Source organism: Coregonus lavaretus (assembly GCF_964263955.1).
Source record: "Coregonus lavaretus genome assembly, chromosome: 4".
NCBI classification, from domain to species: Eukaryota; Metazoa; Chordata; class Actinopteri; order Salmoniformes; family Salmonidae; genus Coregonus; species Coregonus lavaretus.
The window spans coordinates 69188876-69208796 of NC_139991.1; the positions used below are offsets into that span (position 1 = coordinate 69188876).

The window sequence follows — 19921 nt, forward strand, 5'->3', positions numbered from 1 at the left end:
TGAAAGCTCTATTTGTCTCTTTTGCATAGCCTACTGTGTTCTCTTGTATGAACCGTGACTTTGAATGATTGTATTTTTGTATTGTGAGAAATCAGTTAGACAGTTTTGATAGTAGCCTACATTTTTACGATACATGACTGTGCACTGCAGTGCAACAAGTAGTCTCGGAAGCACAGGATGTATTCATTACGCAGATTCTGTTTCAAAACGTTTCATCTGTTGCAAAACGTTTTTACCACAGAGACCGTTTACTCCAAACTGAAAACGTTTTGCAATGAAAATTAGAGTTTCTACTGGACAAATCCAGGTAGGTCCGTCCCCATTTCGTTCCGTTTGCGCTGTTTGCTTCCGTTTCATTCTTAAACTGTTTCCGTTGCAAGACACCCCTGGGGTGTATTCATTATGTCTTGCAACATAGTAAACAATGGAGTAAACGGTTTATGTTACAAACAATGAATACACCCTGGCTACACTACTACACAATGGCTGTGTTCGAGAGGATGAAAACCGCAATGTATCATGGCTAAATTGTGACTGACTATTTGATCTACAAATAATAATGAATTGTTATTTATGATGCAAGGTGATTTGTAGATCAGTCAGTAGGCAGTTGTTTTGATGCTCTCCAACACTGTCGTTGACTGTAGCTACTACAGCACCACAGCAAAGACTATGGATATACTGACAAGATACATGTCTCTCCACACTAACAATAGAGTGCCACAGTATGAGTCATAATACCTATAAAACCTAGCAGTCAAACAGGGAAATGGTTCCAATCGTTTTTCCACCATGAATTTTTCCCATAGGGGATTTTAGAAATACATAAAATAAGGGCTGTGTTTCATGTAGGCTTACCGTGGTGTGACATTTTGATAATCATGTAAATCTTTCTAGGACAACGTGACTTTTATCAATATATTCGCCTGTATTTACCCCCCAAAAATGAAATGCTAATTAGTTGCTAACGTGGCTATCGAAAAGAACTACAAATGCCATGATGATCGCATTGCATCGCATCGCTCCATGATCTCGCCATCACGGTTGACAACTCCATTGTGTCCTCCTTCCAGAGTGCAAAGAACCTTGGCGTGACCCTGGACAACACCCTGTCGTTCTCTGCTAACATCAAAGCAGTGACCCGATCCTGTAGGTTCATGCTCTACAACATTCGCAGAGTACGACCCTACCTTACACAGGAAGCGGCACAGGTCCTAATCCAGGCACTTGTCATCTCCCGTCTGGATTACTGCAACTTGCTGTTGGTTGGGCTCCCTGCCTGTGCCATTAAACCCCTATAACTCATCCAGAACGCTGCAGCCCGTCTGGTGTTCAACCTTCCCAAGTTCTCTCACGTCACCCCGCTCCTCCGCACACTCCACTGGCTTCCAGTTGAGGCTCGCATCTACTACAAGACCATGGTGCTTGCCTATGGAGCTGTGAGGGGAACGGCACCTCCTTACCTTCAGGCTCTGATCAGTCCCTACACCCAAACGAGGACATTGCGTTCTTCCACCTCTGGCCTGCTAGTCCCCCTACCTCTGCGGAAGCACAGTTCCCGCTCAGCCCAGTCAAAACTGTTCGCTGCTCTGGCACCCCAATGGTGGAACAAGCTCCCTCACGACACCAGGACAGCGGAGTCACTGACCACCTTCCGGAGACACTTGAAACCCTACCTCTTTAAGGAATACCTGGGATAGTATAAAAGTAATCATTCTAACCCCCACCCCACCCCACCCCCACAAAATATATAAAATAATAATAATAATAATTAAACAAATTCAATAAATAAAAAAATTACACAAAAAATGACATAAATAAATAATAAAAATATTATATAAAAAAAGGTGAATGCACCAATTTGTAAGTCGCTCTGGATAAGAGCGTCTGCTAAATGACGTAAATGTAATGATCTGGACAAGACTGCAGAATCGAGGCAAAGGTAAGAATCTCTGGATTAGCTATCTAATGTTGGCTAAATGTAGTAATTCATAAATTGGCTACATTTCTTTAAATGGACAATTCTATGAACTGTTGTGTAAGTTTTAAATTGACACAATGCCTGTTATCAGAGGTGTCAACTAGAGATGGCGTGCAGGGATTTGTAGTTTTGCATGATGTCTATGTAGTATCTAAACAATTTATGACTTTGCTGACGGTTGCAAATGGTGTTTTAGAGGATGTTGACTCAGCTTGAGGAAGCATCTGGAGAGCATTTTTATAGGGGCACCCTAAAACAGAGGAAGTCTTATGTGGAGTCCTGGGATTGGTCTGTAGGGAAAACACCCATATCAGGTTACATAGGATATATATACTTGGTTGGGACAAAGGACGGGGAGAATAACATATTAAGAGATTGGGCCGGTTGTTCTCCAGATGTCTGCAGAAGTCTGTAAATTGGCGCTGAAATCTTCAATGTAATAAATAATTATAATTGAGGACAGTGTCAGTGGATTCATTGTCATCACAGCATCTCCGCATCGTTTTCTCGACACTACATTAATGGCGACGAGGGTGCCCACCCAGGGACGCTACATCTACTTTGATGCTAATTAGCAATTTTGAATCAGTGTAAATACAGGCGAATATATTGATAAAAATCACGTTGTCTGAGAGAGATTTACATGGTTATCAAAATTTCACGCCAATGTTACCCTACACGAAACACAGCCCTTATTTTAAGTGTTTCTAAAATCCCCAATGGGAAAAATGAATGGTGGAAAAACGATTGGAACCATTTCCCTGTTTGACCGCCAGGTTTTATGGGTATTATGACACCTCCACTGTGGGGCTCTAGGAGTAGTTGTCCACAAAGCATCAAGCAGGCTGTCTAGCTCCCGCCTATTGTTTCTTTGGATTGGTGGATACATCTCATTAATGTAATACTTTTTTGAATTTTCAGTGAGGGTTGTTAACCTCAACTGCCTGTGTTCAATGGAGAGAGATGCTATGCTACTTGCCTCATGTCTTGAATATGCATAGCCAACTCCAATAAAGTGTTTTTTCTCAAAGTTGCCGGGCTGTCACGTGTCTGACTTATATCAGTACACTTGTAACAACTTAAGCATTATGAAACTTCTATTCGATCAAATAAACCTTTGTTGACCAAATTCGACTCTCATTGGCCTCAATAGAAAAACTCCTTGCTTGGTGTGCGAAAAAATACAAAAAAAGCCACCTGCTGGAGGGAGACAGATTTCCGCCGAGTTGGGCCTCTCTTTCTCTCTGGTTAAAGTTTGTGAAAGCACAAAGACTACATTTCCCATCTCGAACTGGGCACGCACGGATCCGTCGAAACAAACAGGGATGCAGCGAGACAAAACCGGAAACGCCGCCGGGGCTGAAAAGTATGAATATATTCATATCTAATATCCATTGTGTGATTTCACGTTGTTTAGAAGATATATTAGTTAATTCTGCATGATTTGGTGTACTTATATTATAGTTAAATTATGTAATTCTGGCGAAACCTTTCGCTAACGTGACCCTTTACTTTTCTCAGGCCTGACCGGGAGGCCGCCATTATGTCCAAATACTACGACGGAGTCGAATTCCCTTTCTGTGATGAATTTTCTAAATATGAAAAACTTGCCAAGATCGGCCAAGGGACCTTTGGGTAAGATTTCTAGTAGTTATTTAGTTAAAAGGTGCCGACAGCAACATGACTAACGTTAAGGATCTGTTGTTAAGTTCGCTTCAGCCCGACGGCTAGCTAGCCACAGTAGCTTGCAATCTTGAAAGACACCCAATATATCCAGTTAGTTGGCATGCAATCTAAAATGCATTTGTGGACACCTGCATGTGCTGTTTTATCCACGCCTGTGTGTTGATAGTGACGTCAGGTTCTGACAAGTTCTGAGTTCATACCCTGAATAAACATAGCTACGGTAGCTAGCTAGTGTCAGTAGAACACTAACATATTTGATATTCTTGTCATTGTCATACGTTCTACATTTTCATCTTACCGTACTTTACCTTTCCAGGGAGGTGTTCAAAGCCAAGCACAGACAGACTGGGAAGAAGGTAGCACTGAAGAAAGTGTTGATGGAGAATGAGAAAGAAGGGGTAAGAGGGACAACAAAGCCACATCTCTAACTAAATGCCCTGCATGAGATGAATATCAACATTCCAACTTTATACACACAGGAGATGCTTGATGTTAGAGGCCTCTTACCGGCCTCCTGTAGCTCAGTTGGTAGAGCATGGCGCTTGCAACGCCAGGGTTGTGGGTTCGATTCCCACAGGGGGCCAGTATGAAAAATGTATGCACTCACTAACTGTAAGTCGCTCTGGATAAGGGCGTCTGCTAAATTACTAAAATGTAAATGTATACTTTTTATTGGGTAGGCTAGTGGTTGACAATGGCACACTAAACATACATGGCAGTAGACAATGGCACACTATAAACATACATGGATGCTAATAGTCATCTTCTTTGTCACAGTTCCCCATCACTGCTTTGAGAGAGATCAAGATTCTGCAGCTCTTGAAACACGAGAATGTTGTCAACCTCATAGAGATCTGTCGAACCAAAGGTGAGTGTCGGTCATGCTACTTGCGTAGATGCCTTTTTAAAAAATTTCACTGTCAAATATGGGCCTTGGTGTGCATTCCCAGTAGCAACCTACAGCTTGCACGGGGCCTTCCATATTGTTTCTTTGTGAAGTCACTAGGCAGTTACGGAGTATTGGATTACCAATCCAGACTAGTGTGTGGAGCAGTGGTTGCGTGTGTGAATACGATATATTGTGTCTGTATAATTACTCTTCTCGTCAACACACAGCCACCCAGTTTAACCGCTACAAAGGAAGCATCTACCTGGTGTTTGACTTCTGTGAGCACGACCTGGCAGGGTTGCTAAGCAACGCCAATGTGAAATTCACCCTGGCCGAGATCAAGAAGGTGATGCAGATGCTGCTGAATGGACTCTACTATATCCACAGAAACAAGGTGAGGCTACTGTCCATTTATGACAGACTCCCATCCATAGTCACTGTAACCTAGAAAGGGAAAGAACCGAATGATCAGAGCCAGCACAGTAGGGTTTGGGTCGACACCATAGTGTGAAAAGGGTAAATGATCAAGTTTTTATAGACTTCATTTAATTCCTATTGTACTACAACATCTGTATCATCATTACGGGTCAAATGCACTGCATGTTGAATTCAGCCGTGTAACGTTGTGCCTCTCGCTGGCCACCTTCCTCCTCTTAGATCTTACACAGAGACATGAAGGCGGCTAACGTGCTCATCACCCGAGACGGCGTGCTGAAGCTGGCTGACTTTGGGCTGGCGCGAGCCTTCAGCCTGGCCAAGAACAGCCAGGGCAACCGCTACACCAACCGTGTGGTCACACTCTGGTACAGGCCCCCAGAGCTGCTGCTAGGTAAGGAACCCATCTGGCTGGAGCATAGTGCAGGGTTCATGCCCAGGGATAGGCTACTGAAATCCCTAGACCTCTCCTCCAGTTTCCCAAACCTCTCCTCCAGTACCCCCAGCCAGTCCACTTGTGTGACATATTCGAGTACTAACACAGCTGATTTAACTAATGAAGGGCTTGATAATTAGGTGACCATTTGAATCAGCTTTGCTACTTCTGGAAGTAAGTGGGGGTAGTCGAGGAGAGGTTTGGGCAAATGTTATTTTTTCCGAAGATGGCATTTCTATAAAAGCTGTATGTAACGGACTCTATATAAATACATAAAATCCCAGGCTATTTATACAGTTACAAGATATTGAGATGCCGAGCTTGCTTGTAGCAATATGTGTAATTTAATGGCATGTAAACCGAGAGCTACATTGTTTTGTCAGGTGAGAGAGATTACGGGCCTCCCATTGACCTGTGGGGTGCGGGCTGCATCATGGCGGAGATGTGGACACGCAGTCCCATCATGCAAGGCAACACAGAGCAGCACCAGCTCACACTCATCAGTCAGCTGTGTGGCTCTATCACGGCAGAGGTATGCACACAAACCACACTCAAACACACACACGGATGCATGCACACACACAAACCATATCAGGGTCCCCAATTACATTCAGCCATGGGCCAGTTTTTCCTTGAGCGGATGGTCGGGGTGGCCGGAACATTATAAATAATTTGTATACTGCAAATTGAGCTCAAGAATCCCAAACGGATAGTATTTGACAAAAACAGAATCATTTCCAACCTTGATTACATTGGGATATGTTCCTCTATTTATGCGTGGGAATACCTGAACAGATTTCCTAAATAAAAATAACTTGGAGCTGATTTCTTTGTGATTTTACATTCTTATGTCCAACGAAAAGAATAGACACACCTCTGTGTAACCACCAGTTTAACACAAACAAATTCTCATTCACCATTCAATTCCTAACCTGGACTCTTCCCCCATCAGGTATGGCCAGGCGTGGACAAGAAGTACGAGCTTTACCAGAAGATGGAGCTCCCTAAGGGCCAGAAGAGGAAGGTGAAGGACCGCCTTAAGGCCTACGTCAAGGACCCATACGCCCTGGACCTGATTGACAAGCTCCTAGTCTTAGACCCGGCGCAGAGGACGGACAGTGACGACGCTTTGAACCACGACTTCTTCTGGTCGGACCCCATGCCCTCGGACCTGAAGAACATGCTCTCCACGCACAACACGTCCATGTTTGAGTACCTGGCCCCGCCCCGCCGGAGAGGTCACATGCCCCAGCAGCCGGCCAATCAGAACAGGAACCCGGCCACAACGAGTCAGACTGAGTTTGACCGGGTGTTTTGATTGGACGACAGAGTTGGAGGAGGGCGAGTGGCAGACTGTTGCAAGGCAGAAAGTGGCCAGCCCCAGTTGGCGTAAGACTGATTTTAGGGAACTGTAGCATTCTCTCCAAGTGGAGGCTATTGCGGGGGCAACACGAGGGAAATGTGGATGTTTCTTCAATCAGTATTGTTCTCCTGTTCATGTTCTATCACATTAGTCTATCCTCTGCCTCGGACATTTGATAAAGCGTTGAGATAGTACTGCGTTGTTATTGGGTGGGATTTCAATTCAATAACTAATTTGCTTCTTCTTACTCCAACTTGTCTTCGAAGATCTGAAAGGTTTTCTAGGGTGGAAAGGATTTGTGAGGAACTAGGCTACGCTTTGGCTACGTGACGGCTAGATGGAGCTATTGCTCTTTCACAAAACCTGTCCGGTCATTTCAGTCAACAAAGACAGGAAGCAAATTATTGGATTGGTATCCAGCCCTACATGGGAATAGACATGCGTTCAGTGGGTTGCTCCGAGGACAATTCCACTAGTGTCGGGACACGTCCTGTTTTCGCAAGAACCACACACACACACACACAAAGGATTGACACAAGCCATCAAGACAGCGATTTTCATCGCTATAACCAATAGATTCCTTTTTTTTTTTTTTTTTATGTGTTTTGTTCATTTTAAAACATTTCTTTTTTTATATTGTACGATCATGAGTTTTGCCAGTTATCTTTGTGGTGTATGCGATACGTTGTCCGTATAGTTACACTAATAAACCTCACTGATGCACTGCCATTTATTGTCCTGTAATTATTGTCCGGTCTGACATTACCCTATAGAGAACAGCAACATGGATTATTATAGCATGTTTTATAAAGCATATTTCCGCTGTTTTAAATTTGAAAGAATCGAGACAAGCGAGACGTGACTATAAAGCCACCGTATAGGTCCAATGATAATGCATTATTAACAGGTGGTTTACAGAAAGTTCCACCAAAATGACTTCTCTCTCCCAAACAGAACCATTTGGCACTTATTGAGGTATAACTAGAGAGAGTTAGGCCAGGATTAAATCCAATCACTCTTTGATCTCTATGTACCATTTAAAGGTACTTTTAGATTGAGCGACATGCAACATTCACTGTGAATGCAGTCCGCTAACACGGGAACATTGCATAGCCAACAAAGCGTGATCAGATTGAATCCCGGCCTAAGGGTTCAGGTAAGCAACGGTTCCAGGCCTCAGAATAGTTGAAGTGGAGCTTTACTATTGCTGTCATCTACTTGCGCAGATGGATGGAGTAGAAGCTAGATGTGCTTGGGATAAAAAAATGGACATAGGCAGATTCCCCTTAACCATTTGGTATACCATTACAGTACTACTGTTCACAGTTAGGGAAAAAAGTATTACCAATCTTTTTCTGAGAACAACTGACCAGGGATGGGCAACTGAACTGTAGGCCCGCGGATCCATTCGGGACTCAACTTCTTGTTGAGAGTTAGAATAGTAGAATTGACCAGGTGAAATTTGGTTATGCATCAGCAGTTGTTCTGTAATGTCAGTCACTGACAGTCACTCAATTAGCCCATGTCAGCTAAAAGTTTTTATACTGAACAGAAATGTGTTTTCTGTCCGTAATAAAGCCCTTTCGTGGGGAAAAACTAATTCTGATTGGCAGGCCTGGTCCTTGCCATTCTGCCGCCATGGGCGAGAACAAAAAATACTGGTAACGTCTTTTCCAGACGTTGAAGTTATGTTTAATTTAGGTTCTGAATGAAAGGTGAAACATTTTCCGTATGTTAAGAATACGTATTTTACAGACATTGAAAATATGTATTTTCCGGATGTTGAAATCAGGAAAATCTTTGGTTAAAAATAAGTAATTTATAGATGTCTATGTTTGGGTCAAATCAAGGCTGGTCCAGACCGGACAAAAACTTAACCAAACATAGACGTCTATGATTGGTTCAGATTTGGTCCGGACCGGACCAAAAACCAATGTCCATGTATGAGGAAATCAAGTCCGGAACTGCACCAAAAAAAGACGTCGGTGTCGATCCGTGCTTACTGAGGTGTAGCCTACAGTGTTGCCTGAAATGGAATTGTATGAATGCCCAAACGTGGTAGGCCCACTGTTTGTAAAACAGGCCATTGCATTGGCTTTATAAGTCCTAATTCCTGTGACTAATCAATTTAGCTATTTAAGTTCTGAATATCAGCCACCCAACTTTATCAGGAGTTATCCGAGCCTATTTCCAATGTGTTTACACAGTGGGAAATGCTGAAGTATTTAATTTTTCGCTATGATCAGCTTGTCAAAAATTGACAGATACAAACTTGAAACCCCTGATCATGACAATCGGGTGAAACTCCTGGATTGTCCATTCTATATTTAAGCAATAATGCTCGAGGGGGTGTGGTATATGGCCAATAAACCACGGCTAAGGGCTGTTCTTAGGATACAGCCCTTAGTCGTGGTATATTGGCCATATACCACAAACCCCCGAGGTGCCTTATTGCTATTATAAACTGGGTACCAACGTAATTAGGGCAGTAAAAATAAATGTTTTGTCATACCTGTGATATACAGTCTGATATACCATGGCTGTCAGCCAATCAGCATTCAGGGCTCGAACAACCCAGTTTATAATGTCAATTTTACTTTGACCTGTCCTGTTTTTAGGATATGTTGTTTGTTAACATGACAGCAAATTTTTTCTTTGATTGAGTGCCATTTAGGTTAGGCTATTTAATCTGAGAAACCTGCATGATGTAAAAAGTGTCTGTCTCATTACGTTGTCATACATTTTATCTCCAGCCTGTAAACTACAGAAAATGCCACATATTCTTTCTACCATATCCTATATCTGCTACATTATTTATGTTAGATAATTTTTTTGACGGAACATTGGTGGAGCACTGCAGAGATGCGTCTCTCCAACAGCACCCCCAGGCCCACCCATGGCTGCGCACCTGCCCAGTCATGTGAAATCCATAGATTAGGGCCTAATTTATTTATTTCAATTGACTGATTTCCTTATATGAACTGTAACTCAGAAAAATCTTAGAAATCGTTGCATGTTGTGTTTATATTTCTCTGTTCAGTATAGATTGCTAAATTAGTGCTAGATTTAATCAATTCTGCCCTTAATCCGAAATGAAAACTATCTTGGTAAATACTGTGGTCTACAGCTTATCATGAGATACTCTACCTCAGGCGAGCAAAACCTCGAGACTTCCTTAATATTAGATTTCGTGCACCAGCTGTTGTTTACAAATATACACAGACCGCCACCCCTCGTCTTACCGGAGGCAGCTGTTCTATCTTGGCGATGCAGCGTATATCCCGCCAGCTGTATGTTATCCATGTCGTCGTTCAGCCACGACTCGTGAAACATAAGATATTACAGTTTTTAATCCGTGATCTTAGTTTGTCTATTTTGTTATCCAATGATTGTACGTTGGCTAATAGGACTGATGGTAGAGGCAGATTACACACTCACCGTCGGATCCTTACAAAGCACCCCGACCCACGTCCCCGATATCTCTGTCTCTTTCTCATGAGAATGATGGGAATTTGGGCCTTGTCAGGTGTCTGAAGAAAATCCTTCGCGTCTGACTCGTTAAAGAAAAAATCTTCGTCCAGTACGAGGTGAGTAATCGCTGTCCTGATATCCTGAAGCTCATTTCGGTCATAAGAGACGGTGGCAGAAACATTATGTACAAAATAAGTTACAAATAACGCGAAAAAACACACACAATAACACAATTGGTTAGGAGCCCGTAAAACGGCAGGCATCTCCTTCGGCGCCATTAGTCACAATGCCGGTCTTCTGCACTACATCCTACAATGAAGGGGGGAGGTCTTCTGCACTACATCCTACAATGAAGGGGGGAGGTCTTCTGCACTACAACCTACAATGAAGGGGGAGGTCTTCTGCACTACAACCTACAATGAAGGGGGGAGGTCCTCTGCACTACATCCTACAATGAAGGGGGAGGTCTTCTGCACTATATCTTTCAATGAAGGGGAAGGTCTTCTGCACTACATCCTACAATGAAGGGGGGAGGTCTTCTTCACTACATCCTACAATGAAGGGGGGAGGTCTTCTGCACTACATCCTACAATGAAGGGGGAGGTCTTCTACACTACATCCTACAATGACGGGGGGGTCTTCTGCACTACATCCTACAATGAAGGGGGGGGGGGGGTCTTCTGCACTACATCCTACAATGAAGGGGGGAGGTCTTCTGCACTACATCCTACAATGAAGGGGGGAGGTCTTCTGCACTACAACCTACAATGAAGGGGGAGGTCTTCTGCACTACAACCTACAATGAAGGGGGGAGGTCCTCTGCACTACATCCTACAATGAAGGGGGAGGTCTTCTGCACTATATCTTTCAATGAAGGGGAAGGTCTTCTGCACTACATCCTACAATGAAGGGGGGAGGTCTTCTTCACTACATCCTACAATGACGGGGGGTTGGGGGGGGGGGGTCTTCTGCACTACATCCTACAATGAGGGGGGGGGGGGGGTCTTCTGCACTACATCCTACAATGAAGGGGGGAGGTCTTCTGCACTACATCCTACAATGAAGGGGGGGGTCTTCTGCACTACATCCTACAATGAATGGGGAGGTCTTCTGCACTACATCCTACAATGAAGGGGGGAGGTCTTCTGCACTACATCCTACAATGAATGGGGAGGTCTTCTGCACTACATCCTACAATGAAGGGGGGAGGTCTTCTGCACTACATCCTACAATGAAGGGGGGAGGTCTTCTGCACTACATCCTACAATGAAGGGGGAGGTCTTCTACACTACATCCTACAATGACGGGGGGGGTCTTCTGCACTACATCCTACAATGAAGGGGGGGGGGGGGTCTTCTGCACTACATCCTACAATGAAGTGGGGGAGGTCTTCTGCACTACATCCTACAATGAAGTGGGGGAGGTCTTCTGCACTACATCCTACAATGAAGTGGGGGAGTTCTTCACTACATCCTACAATGAAGTTCATGGCCAAGAGGATGGGAGGACGGGGAGTAAGTGGAATGCCATTCATTGACCCACTAAATTGGCCGATCTATGCACAAGGTGGGGGTTTCTTATGTCATTGCTGGACGCATGGATGGGAAATCCTTATAGATTTGGTCATTTGAGATGACAATTGTGTTTCTAATGTTCCATTGTGTTATGAAATTTAATATCATTTAATATTTTAAATTGCATATAACTGCCTTAATGTTGCTGGACCCCAGGAAGAGTAACTGCTTCCTTGGCAGGAACTATTTGGGATACTTAATAAATGCAAAAATATTATACAATACAAAACAATACAATACAAATATACAATACAATACAATACATTCCATTCCACCATAGTGACAATCATATCACATCAGCCCAATTCTGAATTTTATTTCCCCGAATTGGTCTTTTGACAAATCACATCAGATCTTTTCACATCAGATCTTTTTCAGAACTGATCTGATTGGTCAAAAAAATATTAGATTGGGCTGCCTGTCGAAATGCAGCCAGTGAGTGAATGACTTCCTGTTTCCAGTCATATCCAGTGGAATCATTAAGGCCTACAACCATAGATAAAGCATGGTCAGTTAAAGGGAAACTTCACCGCTAGACACTATTTGGGGTGTTTTTCCAGTCTCCCTACACCTATTATGAGTGATGAGAGGTGTTTCAGACATAATTATGCACCATAGCGGTATTTTAGAATTTTCACCCTGGGAGAGTTCAACCAAAGATGTCATTGGTTAATTGAGCTTGCTGTCTCGTGATCTAAAAATGAATGGAGTCAGGTTCTGTAGCAATTATTGGCGCCTTTGTGTTTCGCCGATTGCACAATCAAGCTAGCAACGAGTAGTTATAGTTGTCCTTGTTCAATAGAGCCATTGGACTTGTCTCAACGATGTTCCTATCTGCCACGACATTGCAGGATATCTAGGTTGACTCATTTTCCCTGGCTTTTTAAAGACTACAGCCTGACGGAAGCCCTACTTTTTTGTTCAATTGTGTTCTCACCCTCAAAGGCAGGCTTTTCAAAACGGGGGCATTTCTAGTTTTTACAGGTTCATTGGAGCTATGTTACCGTGCTCTGTCTGAGATGGGTCAATAATTACAATGGCTACTTCTGATAATTCCTTTGTCCAGGAAGAGCTGGATGACTAAACCGTTTTTGATGTTCTTTTACATACTAACATAGGGACATACGGCCCTATTCATTTGAGCTGGAATACACTGAAGAGGAGTTGAGACAGCTAGAATAAGAACTGCGAGATCAGCAAGCAGCAATGGCAAGCCACGGTCAGACTCTGACTGGTGGTGCCTATGTGGGTGCTGTCCAGCCATGCCGACAGAAGAGGAATGTCTGTGCTGCAACGAATTTGATTGCGGACAATTTTTACTGGAGAGGGTCACTGCAGACCCCATGGATCGTGTGTCTGTGACAGACCATCGAAGTTTCGACGCACATATGGATAGTGGTGTGCTGGACGCATTCTTCGGAACCTCCAAGATCAACTGGCGGTGGCAGCCTAGACCAGCTGGATCAGAAGGGCAAATGACAAACGAGTAACTTGTTTTGCTGTCGGTAGCTAGTTAGCTAGCAATATAATCTCTCCTTTCACGTGAGGCAGTGTTGTTTAGTACAGTATCATTTTGTATCAATTCGGCCATAACAGGGTTTCTAGTACCACTACAAACCAAGCTAGCCAAGTTGAGCTAGCTAGCTTTGTTTGCTATACCCAAAATGTACTGTACAGTCGTGGTCAAACGTTTTGAGAATGACACAAATATTAATTTTCACAAAGTCCGCTGCCTCAGTTTTTATGATGCCAATTTGCATATACTCCAGAATGTTATGAAGAGTGATCAGATGAATTGCAATTAATTGCAAAGTCCCTCTTTGCCAACATTTCCACTGCATTTCAGCCCTGCCACAAAAGGAGCAGCTGACATCATGTCAGTGATTCTCTCGTTAACACAGGTGACAGTGTTGACGAGGACAAGGCTGGAGAACACTGTCATGCTGATTGAGTTAGAATAACAGACTGAAAACTTTAAAAGGAGGGTGGTGCTTGAAATCATTGTTCTTCCTCTGTTAACCATGGTTACCTGCAAGGAAACACGTGCCGTCATCATTGCTTTGCACAAAAAGGGCTTCACGCAAGGATATTGCTGCTAGTAAGATTGCACCTAAATCCACCATTTATCGGATCATCAAGAACTTAAAGGAGAGAGGTTCAATTGTTGTGAAGAAGGCTTCAGGGAGCCCAAGAAAGTCCAGCAAGCGCCAGGACCGTCTCCTAAAGTTGATTCAGCTGTGGGATTGGGGCACCACCAGTGCAGAGCTTGCTCAGGAATGGCAGCAGGCAGGTGTGAGTGCAACTGCACGCACAGTGAGGCCAACGACTTCTGGAGGATGGCCTGGTGTCAAGAAGGGCAGCGAGGAAGCCACTTCTCTCCAGGAAAAACATCAAGGACAGACTGATATTCTGCAAAAGGTACAGGGATTGGACTGCTGAGGACTGGGGTAAAGTCATTTTCTCAGATGAATCCCCTTTCCGATTGTTTGGGGCATCCGGAAATAAGCTTGTCCGGAGAAGACAAGCTGAGCGCTACCATCTGTCCTGTGTCATGCCAACAGTAAAGCATCCTGAGACCATTCATGTGTGGGGTTGCTTCTCAGACAAGGGAGTGGGCTCACTCACAATTTTGCCTTAGAACACAGCCATGAATAAAGAATGGTACCAACACATCCTCCGAGAGCAACTTCTCCCAACCATCCAAGAACAGTTTGGTGACGAACAATGCCTTTTTGATAAAGAAATGTGTGAGTAAGATATGATTAAAATGTCACACCCTCAGTTAAACTAATAATGTATGACTATTAGAAGACTAGAGCTTAGAGAGTTAATCATATGTGTTTATATAAGATGCATATTTGCCCAGCAACAGAGTATTTGTGTCTTGTAATTAGGAAAGCAGAAGTGCAAACGTTGAAACCAATAACAGGAGACCGGTTTCAAAATCAGATGTCCCCACACAGGGAAGGGGAGTGAGAGGCTTGCAGAATATTGTGAGAACAGCGATAACTATGTATGGGAATAGAGAAAAAATGCAGCCTGCCCGAGCAAGGAGTAGGCTATGATAAGAACATGTGTGTGTGTGTGTATGTGTGTATGATGTGTATGATGTGTGTGTATAAAAAGACTGTGCGCCCATTTTGTGCCAGAGCGCTCTCTGAATAAATACTGATCATTGCAGAAAGGGGTCTTTGTTTAATTCATTATTTAACTAGAGATTTACAACCTCTGGGAATTATTCAAAGATTTGAGAAGTAGTTGACTTCAACCATTGAGATGACAAAATTCTCGTGACACTTTTCCAGCATGATGGAGCACCTTGCCATAAGGCAAAAGTGATAACTAAGTGGCTCAGGGAACAAAACATCGACATTTTGGGTCCATGGCCAGGAAACTCCCCCGACCTAAATCCCATTGAGAACTTGTGGTCAATCCTCAAGAGGCGGGTGGACAAACAAACCCCCACAAATTCTGACAAACTCCAAGCATTGATTATGCAAGAATGGGCTGCCATCAGTCAGGATGTGGCCCAGAAGTTAATTGACAGCATGCCAGGGCGGATTGCAGAGTTCTTGAAAAAGAAGGGTCAACACTGCAAATATTGACTCTTTGCATAAACTTAATGTAATTGTCAATAAAAGCCTTTGACACTTATGGAATGCTTGTAATTATACTTCAGTATACCATAGTAACATCTGACAAAAATATCTAATAACACTGAAGCAGCAAACTTTGTGAAGTCCAATACTTGTGTCATTCTCAAAACCTTTGACCACGACTGTAGTCTGTTATAGCTAGCTAGCTACCGTGCATCTTCTTAGGAGCAAAACTGGATAAATGTTTTGATGATGACGACGAAGGCAAAGCAACTGGCTTTATGACTTTGGCTTTATATTAGTCTTTGAGTAACTATACCTGTGTGTTGTAGCTAGCTAACGCGTGTCTGTGAGATGTGTAATATTCTGCATTGTGCTGCTACAGCAGGAATACAGACAGTACACAATGATTGACCATGAAAGTCTGATCGCGTTTTTGTCATTCTCTCACAGACAATACCGCTTGGTGGCCTACAGATTATGTTGGGGGTTTGTTTTACGTGGGGATAAGCTAGGTACAGGACATGGAATCTACTTGCCTGCATGTGTTGTTAAGGCCATTCGAGCAATTTGTCCCTCACACGACGGACATTATGTTGGATAAAAAGAAGTTGATGACTCGAGGAGATGTGAAAGGTCCATAACAACAATTACCACTTGTATCACAGTGACTCCGAACACCCTGCACCCACCAAACACACCATATCCAAGTATTCCCTTTGTAGAACTGTAGTATTTTTTATAGGCGTTAGTAGTATCTTTCTCTTCTACTGTATATACAGTGGGGAAAAAAGTATTTAGTCAGCCACCAATTGTGCAAGTTCTCCCACTTAAAAAGATGAGAGAGGCCTGTAATTTTCATCATAGGTACACGTCAAATATGACAGACAAATTGAGGAAAAAAAATCCAGAAAATCACATTGTAGGATTTTTAATGAATTTATTTGTAAATTATGGTGGAAAATAAGTATTTGGTCACCTACAAATAAGCAAGATTTCTGGCTCTCACAGACCTGTAACTTCTTCTTTAAAAGGCTCCTCTGTCCTCCACTCGTTACCTGTATTAATGGCACCTGTTTGAACTTTTTATCAGTATAAAAGACACCTGTCCACAACCTCAAACAGTCACACTCCAAACTCCACTATGGCCAAGACCAAAGAGCTGTCAAAGGACACCAGAAACAAAATTGTAGACCTGCACCAGGCTGGGAAGACTGACTCTGCAATAGGTAAACAGCTTGGTTTGAAGAAATCAACTGTGGGAGCAATTATTAGGAAATGGAAGACGTACAAGACCACTGATAATCTCCCTCGATCTGTGGCTCCACGCAAGATCTCACCCCGTGGGGTCAAAATGATCACAAGAACGGTGAGCAAAAATCCCAGAACCACACGGGGGGACCTAGTGAATGACCTGCAGAGAGCTGGGACCAAAGTAACAAAGCCTAACATCAGTAACACACTACGCCGCCAGGGACTCAAATCCTGCAGTGCCAGACGTGTCCCCCTGCTTAAGCCAGTACATGTCCAGGCCCGTCTGAAGTTTGCTAGAGTGCATTTGGATGATCCAGAAGAGGATTGGGAGAATGTCATATGGTCAGATGAAACCAAAATAGAACCTTTTGGTAAAAACTCAACTCGTCGTGTTTGGAGGACAAAGAATGCTGAGTTGCATCCAAAGAACACCATACCTACTGTGAAGCATGGGGGTGGAAACATCATGCTTTGGGGCTGTTTTTCTGCAAAGGGACCAGGACGACTGATCCGTGTAAAGGAAAGAATGAATGGGGCCATGTATCGTGAGATTTTGAGTGAAAACCTCCTTCCATCAGCAAGGGCATTGAAGATGAAACGTGGCTGGGTCTTTCAGCATGACAATGATCCCAAACACACCGCCCGGGCAACAAAGGAGTGGCTTCGTAAGAAGCATTTCAAGGTCCTGGAGTGGCCTAGTCAGTCTCCAGATCTCAACCCCATAGAAAATCTTTGGAGGGAGTTGAAAGTCCGTGTTGCCCAGTGACAGCCCCAAAACATCACTGCTCTAGAGGAGATCTGCATGGAGGAATGGGCCAAAATACCAGCAACAGTGTGTGAAAACCTTGTGAAGACTTACAGAAAACGTTTGACCTGTGTCATTGCCAACAAAGGGTATATAACAAAGTATTGAGAAACTTTTGTTATTGACCAAATACTTATTTTCCACCATAATTTGCAAATAAATTCATTAAAAATCCTACAATGTGATTTTCTGGATTTCTTTTCCTCATTTTGTCTGTCATAGTTGACGTGCACCTATGATGAAAATTACAGGCCTCTCTCATCTTTTTAAGTGGGAGAACTTGCACAATTGGTGGCTGACTAAATACTTTTTCCCCACTGTATGTCATACATTGCCATAACTGATCCTGCATACTGCTGTGTAAACTCACCTCGGGTAATCAGAGCAAATAAACTTGGTCTTGAATACAATCCATGTCTATTTACAGTATTTGCTACTTATTTACTTGCCAACCAATTAAAGTTTAAATGATGCACCAACTTCCTGCATCATTTGTAGCAGTAAGATTGTAACTAGTTACTTCCAAATACATTTCATGAATATAACAATGAATTGATCCAGAAGTTGAATTCAACACTTTATTGGTTCTGATGCAGCTGGAATCATTTAGTCACAAGTCAGTCACTTGTATAAAAAATTTAAAAAAGTAAAAATGATATAAAACACCATTATATACATACAGTGCCTTCGGAAAGTATTCAGACCCCTTGACTTTTTCCACATTTTGTTACGTTACAGCCTTATTCTAAAATTGATTTTTAAAATAATAATCCTCAGCAATCTACACACAATACCCCATAATAACAAAGCGAAAACAGATTATTTTTTTTTTTTTACAATTTATTAAACAGAAAAAACAGAAATACCTTATTTACATAAGTATTCAGACCCTTTGCTATGAGACACGCAATTGAGCTCAGGTGCATCCTGTTTCCATTGATCATCCTTGAGACGTTTCTACAACTTGATTGGAGTCCACCTGTGGTAAATTCAATTGATTGGACATGATTTGGAAAGGCACACACCTGTCTATATAAGGTCCCACAGCTGACAGTGCATGTCAGAGCAAAAACCAAGCCATGAGGTCGAAGGAATTGATGAGGGAAAAAAAAACAATTTAATCAATTTTAGAATAAGGCTGTAACCTATCAAAATGTGGAAAAAGTGAAGGGGTCTGTAAACTTTCCGAAAGGCACTGCAGGTAAAACAGCTAGCAATATCTATACCACAATGCAGTTCTGAGCATACTACGCATTCTATATTATACTACAAAGTCAGTCTAACTGAATATCGATGTTGTGTTGGCTGAATGTTCCAGGCAGGGTCCTGAATGTTCTTCAGCTGGTGAGCCTCATCTTGTTTTGGGCAATGGCAGCTGGTCTGGCAGAACTTCATGAGCTCCATGACCTTAGACTCAGACTATACACTTTGGTTCTTGCCAGCCCCGTGCAGTCTTTTCCTCTTCCGAGACAGATGATGTTGAGCTTGTTCCTGGCTGAAAGCTTTCATCCAATGAGTCAACAGGATCTGTACTATTAAAGCTGGTGTCAACGTCATCAGCAGCAGCAGCAGGATTAGTCTGTAGGACACACAGTAGTCAGTGATTAGCCAACATTTTACTACTTTGTCCCTATTAATACACACTCAAACAAAGTACTATATCCACCCACCCCCCTCGTGTCAGTAGATCATGCATACGAACCTTCACACACAATACCCACCCCCAACAGACACAAATTTAGACTTCAAGCTTTTCATAAACAATCAACTTGGCCTCAGACAAAAATACAGTAGAAGTTGTAGCTAGACTACTTATAAACACACCAACTATGACAACAAGACACAGACCATGTTTATGCCTAGCTCCAGTATATTTATTTGCTCATCATGGAGTCATTGAAAGATTTAGGAAAGGTGACTTACACTACTTCCTAGAGCTGGAAATTGCCAGGGACCTCACGATACGATATTATCACGATACTTAGGTGCCAATGTGATATTTACTGCAATTCTCACGATTCTATATGTATTGCGATTTGATGTTCCAAACATATTGCTCATCATATGTCTGCTGCAGAGGGACGAGAGAGCCATGAGAAAACGAGTTTTGTTCAGTCATGGAAATAAAAGTGCTGAAAACAAATTGGCTCCCTATTTAAAAAGAAGATAGAGAACAAGCTATGAAGGAAAAATGCTGGCATTTTGATTCAGGTACAGCCAACTAGGGCAAAAATAACATTGCGATATTGTCAAAAATAATATCCCGATATGTAACTATTGACTTTTCCCCCCATCACTACTAGTTCCTGGTGCTGAGCTTGATGTTGATGCCGCTGTAGATCTTTATGGGATCGGACTCTGTAAATAGAACACATAGGCCATTCTCGTTAGCCTCTGTGGTAGTTAGTTAGCTAGCTAACAGTTACAGTTG

The 19921-nt window shown here is 42.8% G+C and overlaps 1 protein-coding gene across 1 annotated transcript; it reads left to right on the top strand.

Annotated features, from left to right (window-relative positions):
* The first annotated feature begins 3280 nt into the window (after positions 1-3280).
* Positions 3281-7519, top strand: cdk9 (cyclin-dependent kinase 9 (CDC2-related kinase)). Its single transcript, XM_084160523.1, has 8 exons — positions 3281-3347; positions 3503-3616; positions 3984-4065; positions 4445-4535; positions 4784-4950; positions 5214-5385; positions 5811-5959; positions 6380-7519. Exons 1-8 carry the CDS (start codon positions 3307-3309, stop codon positions 6743-6745), a joined length of 1182 nt encoding a protein of 393 aa, XP_084016649.1. The 5' UTR covers positions 3281-3306; the 3' UTR covers positions 6746-7519.
* The last annotated feature ends 12402 nt before the right edge of the window (positions 7520-19921 follow it).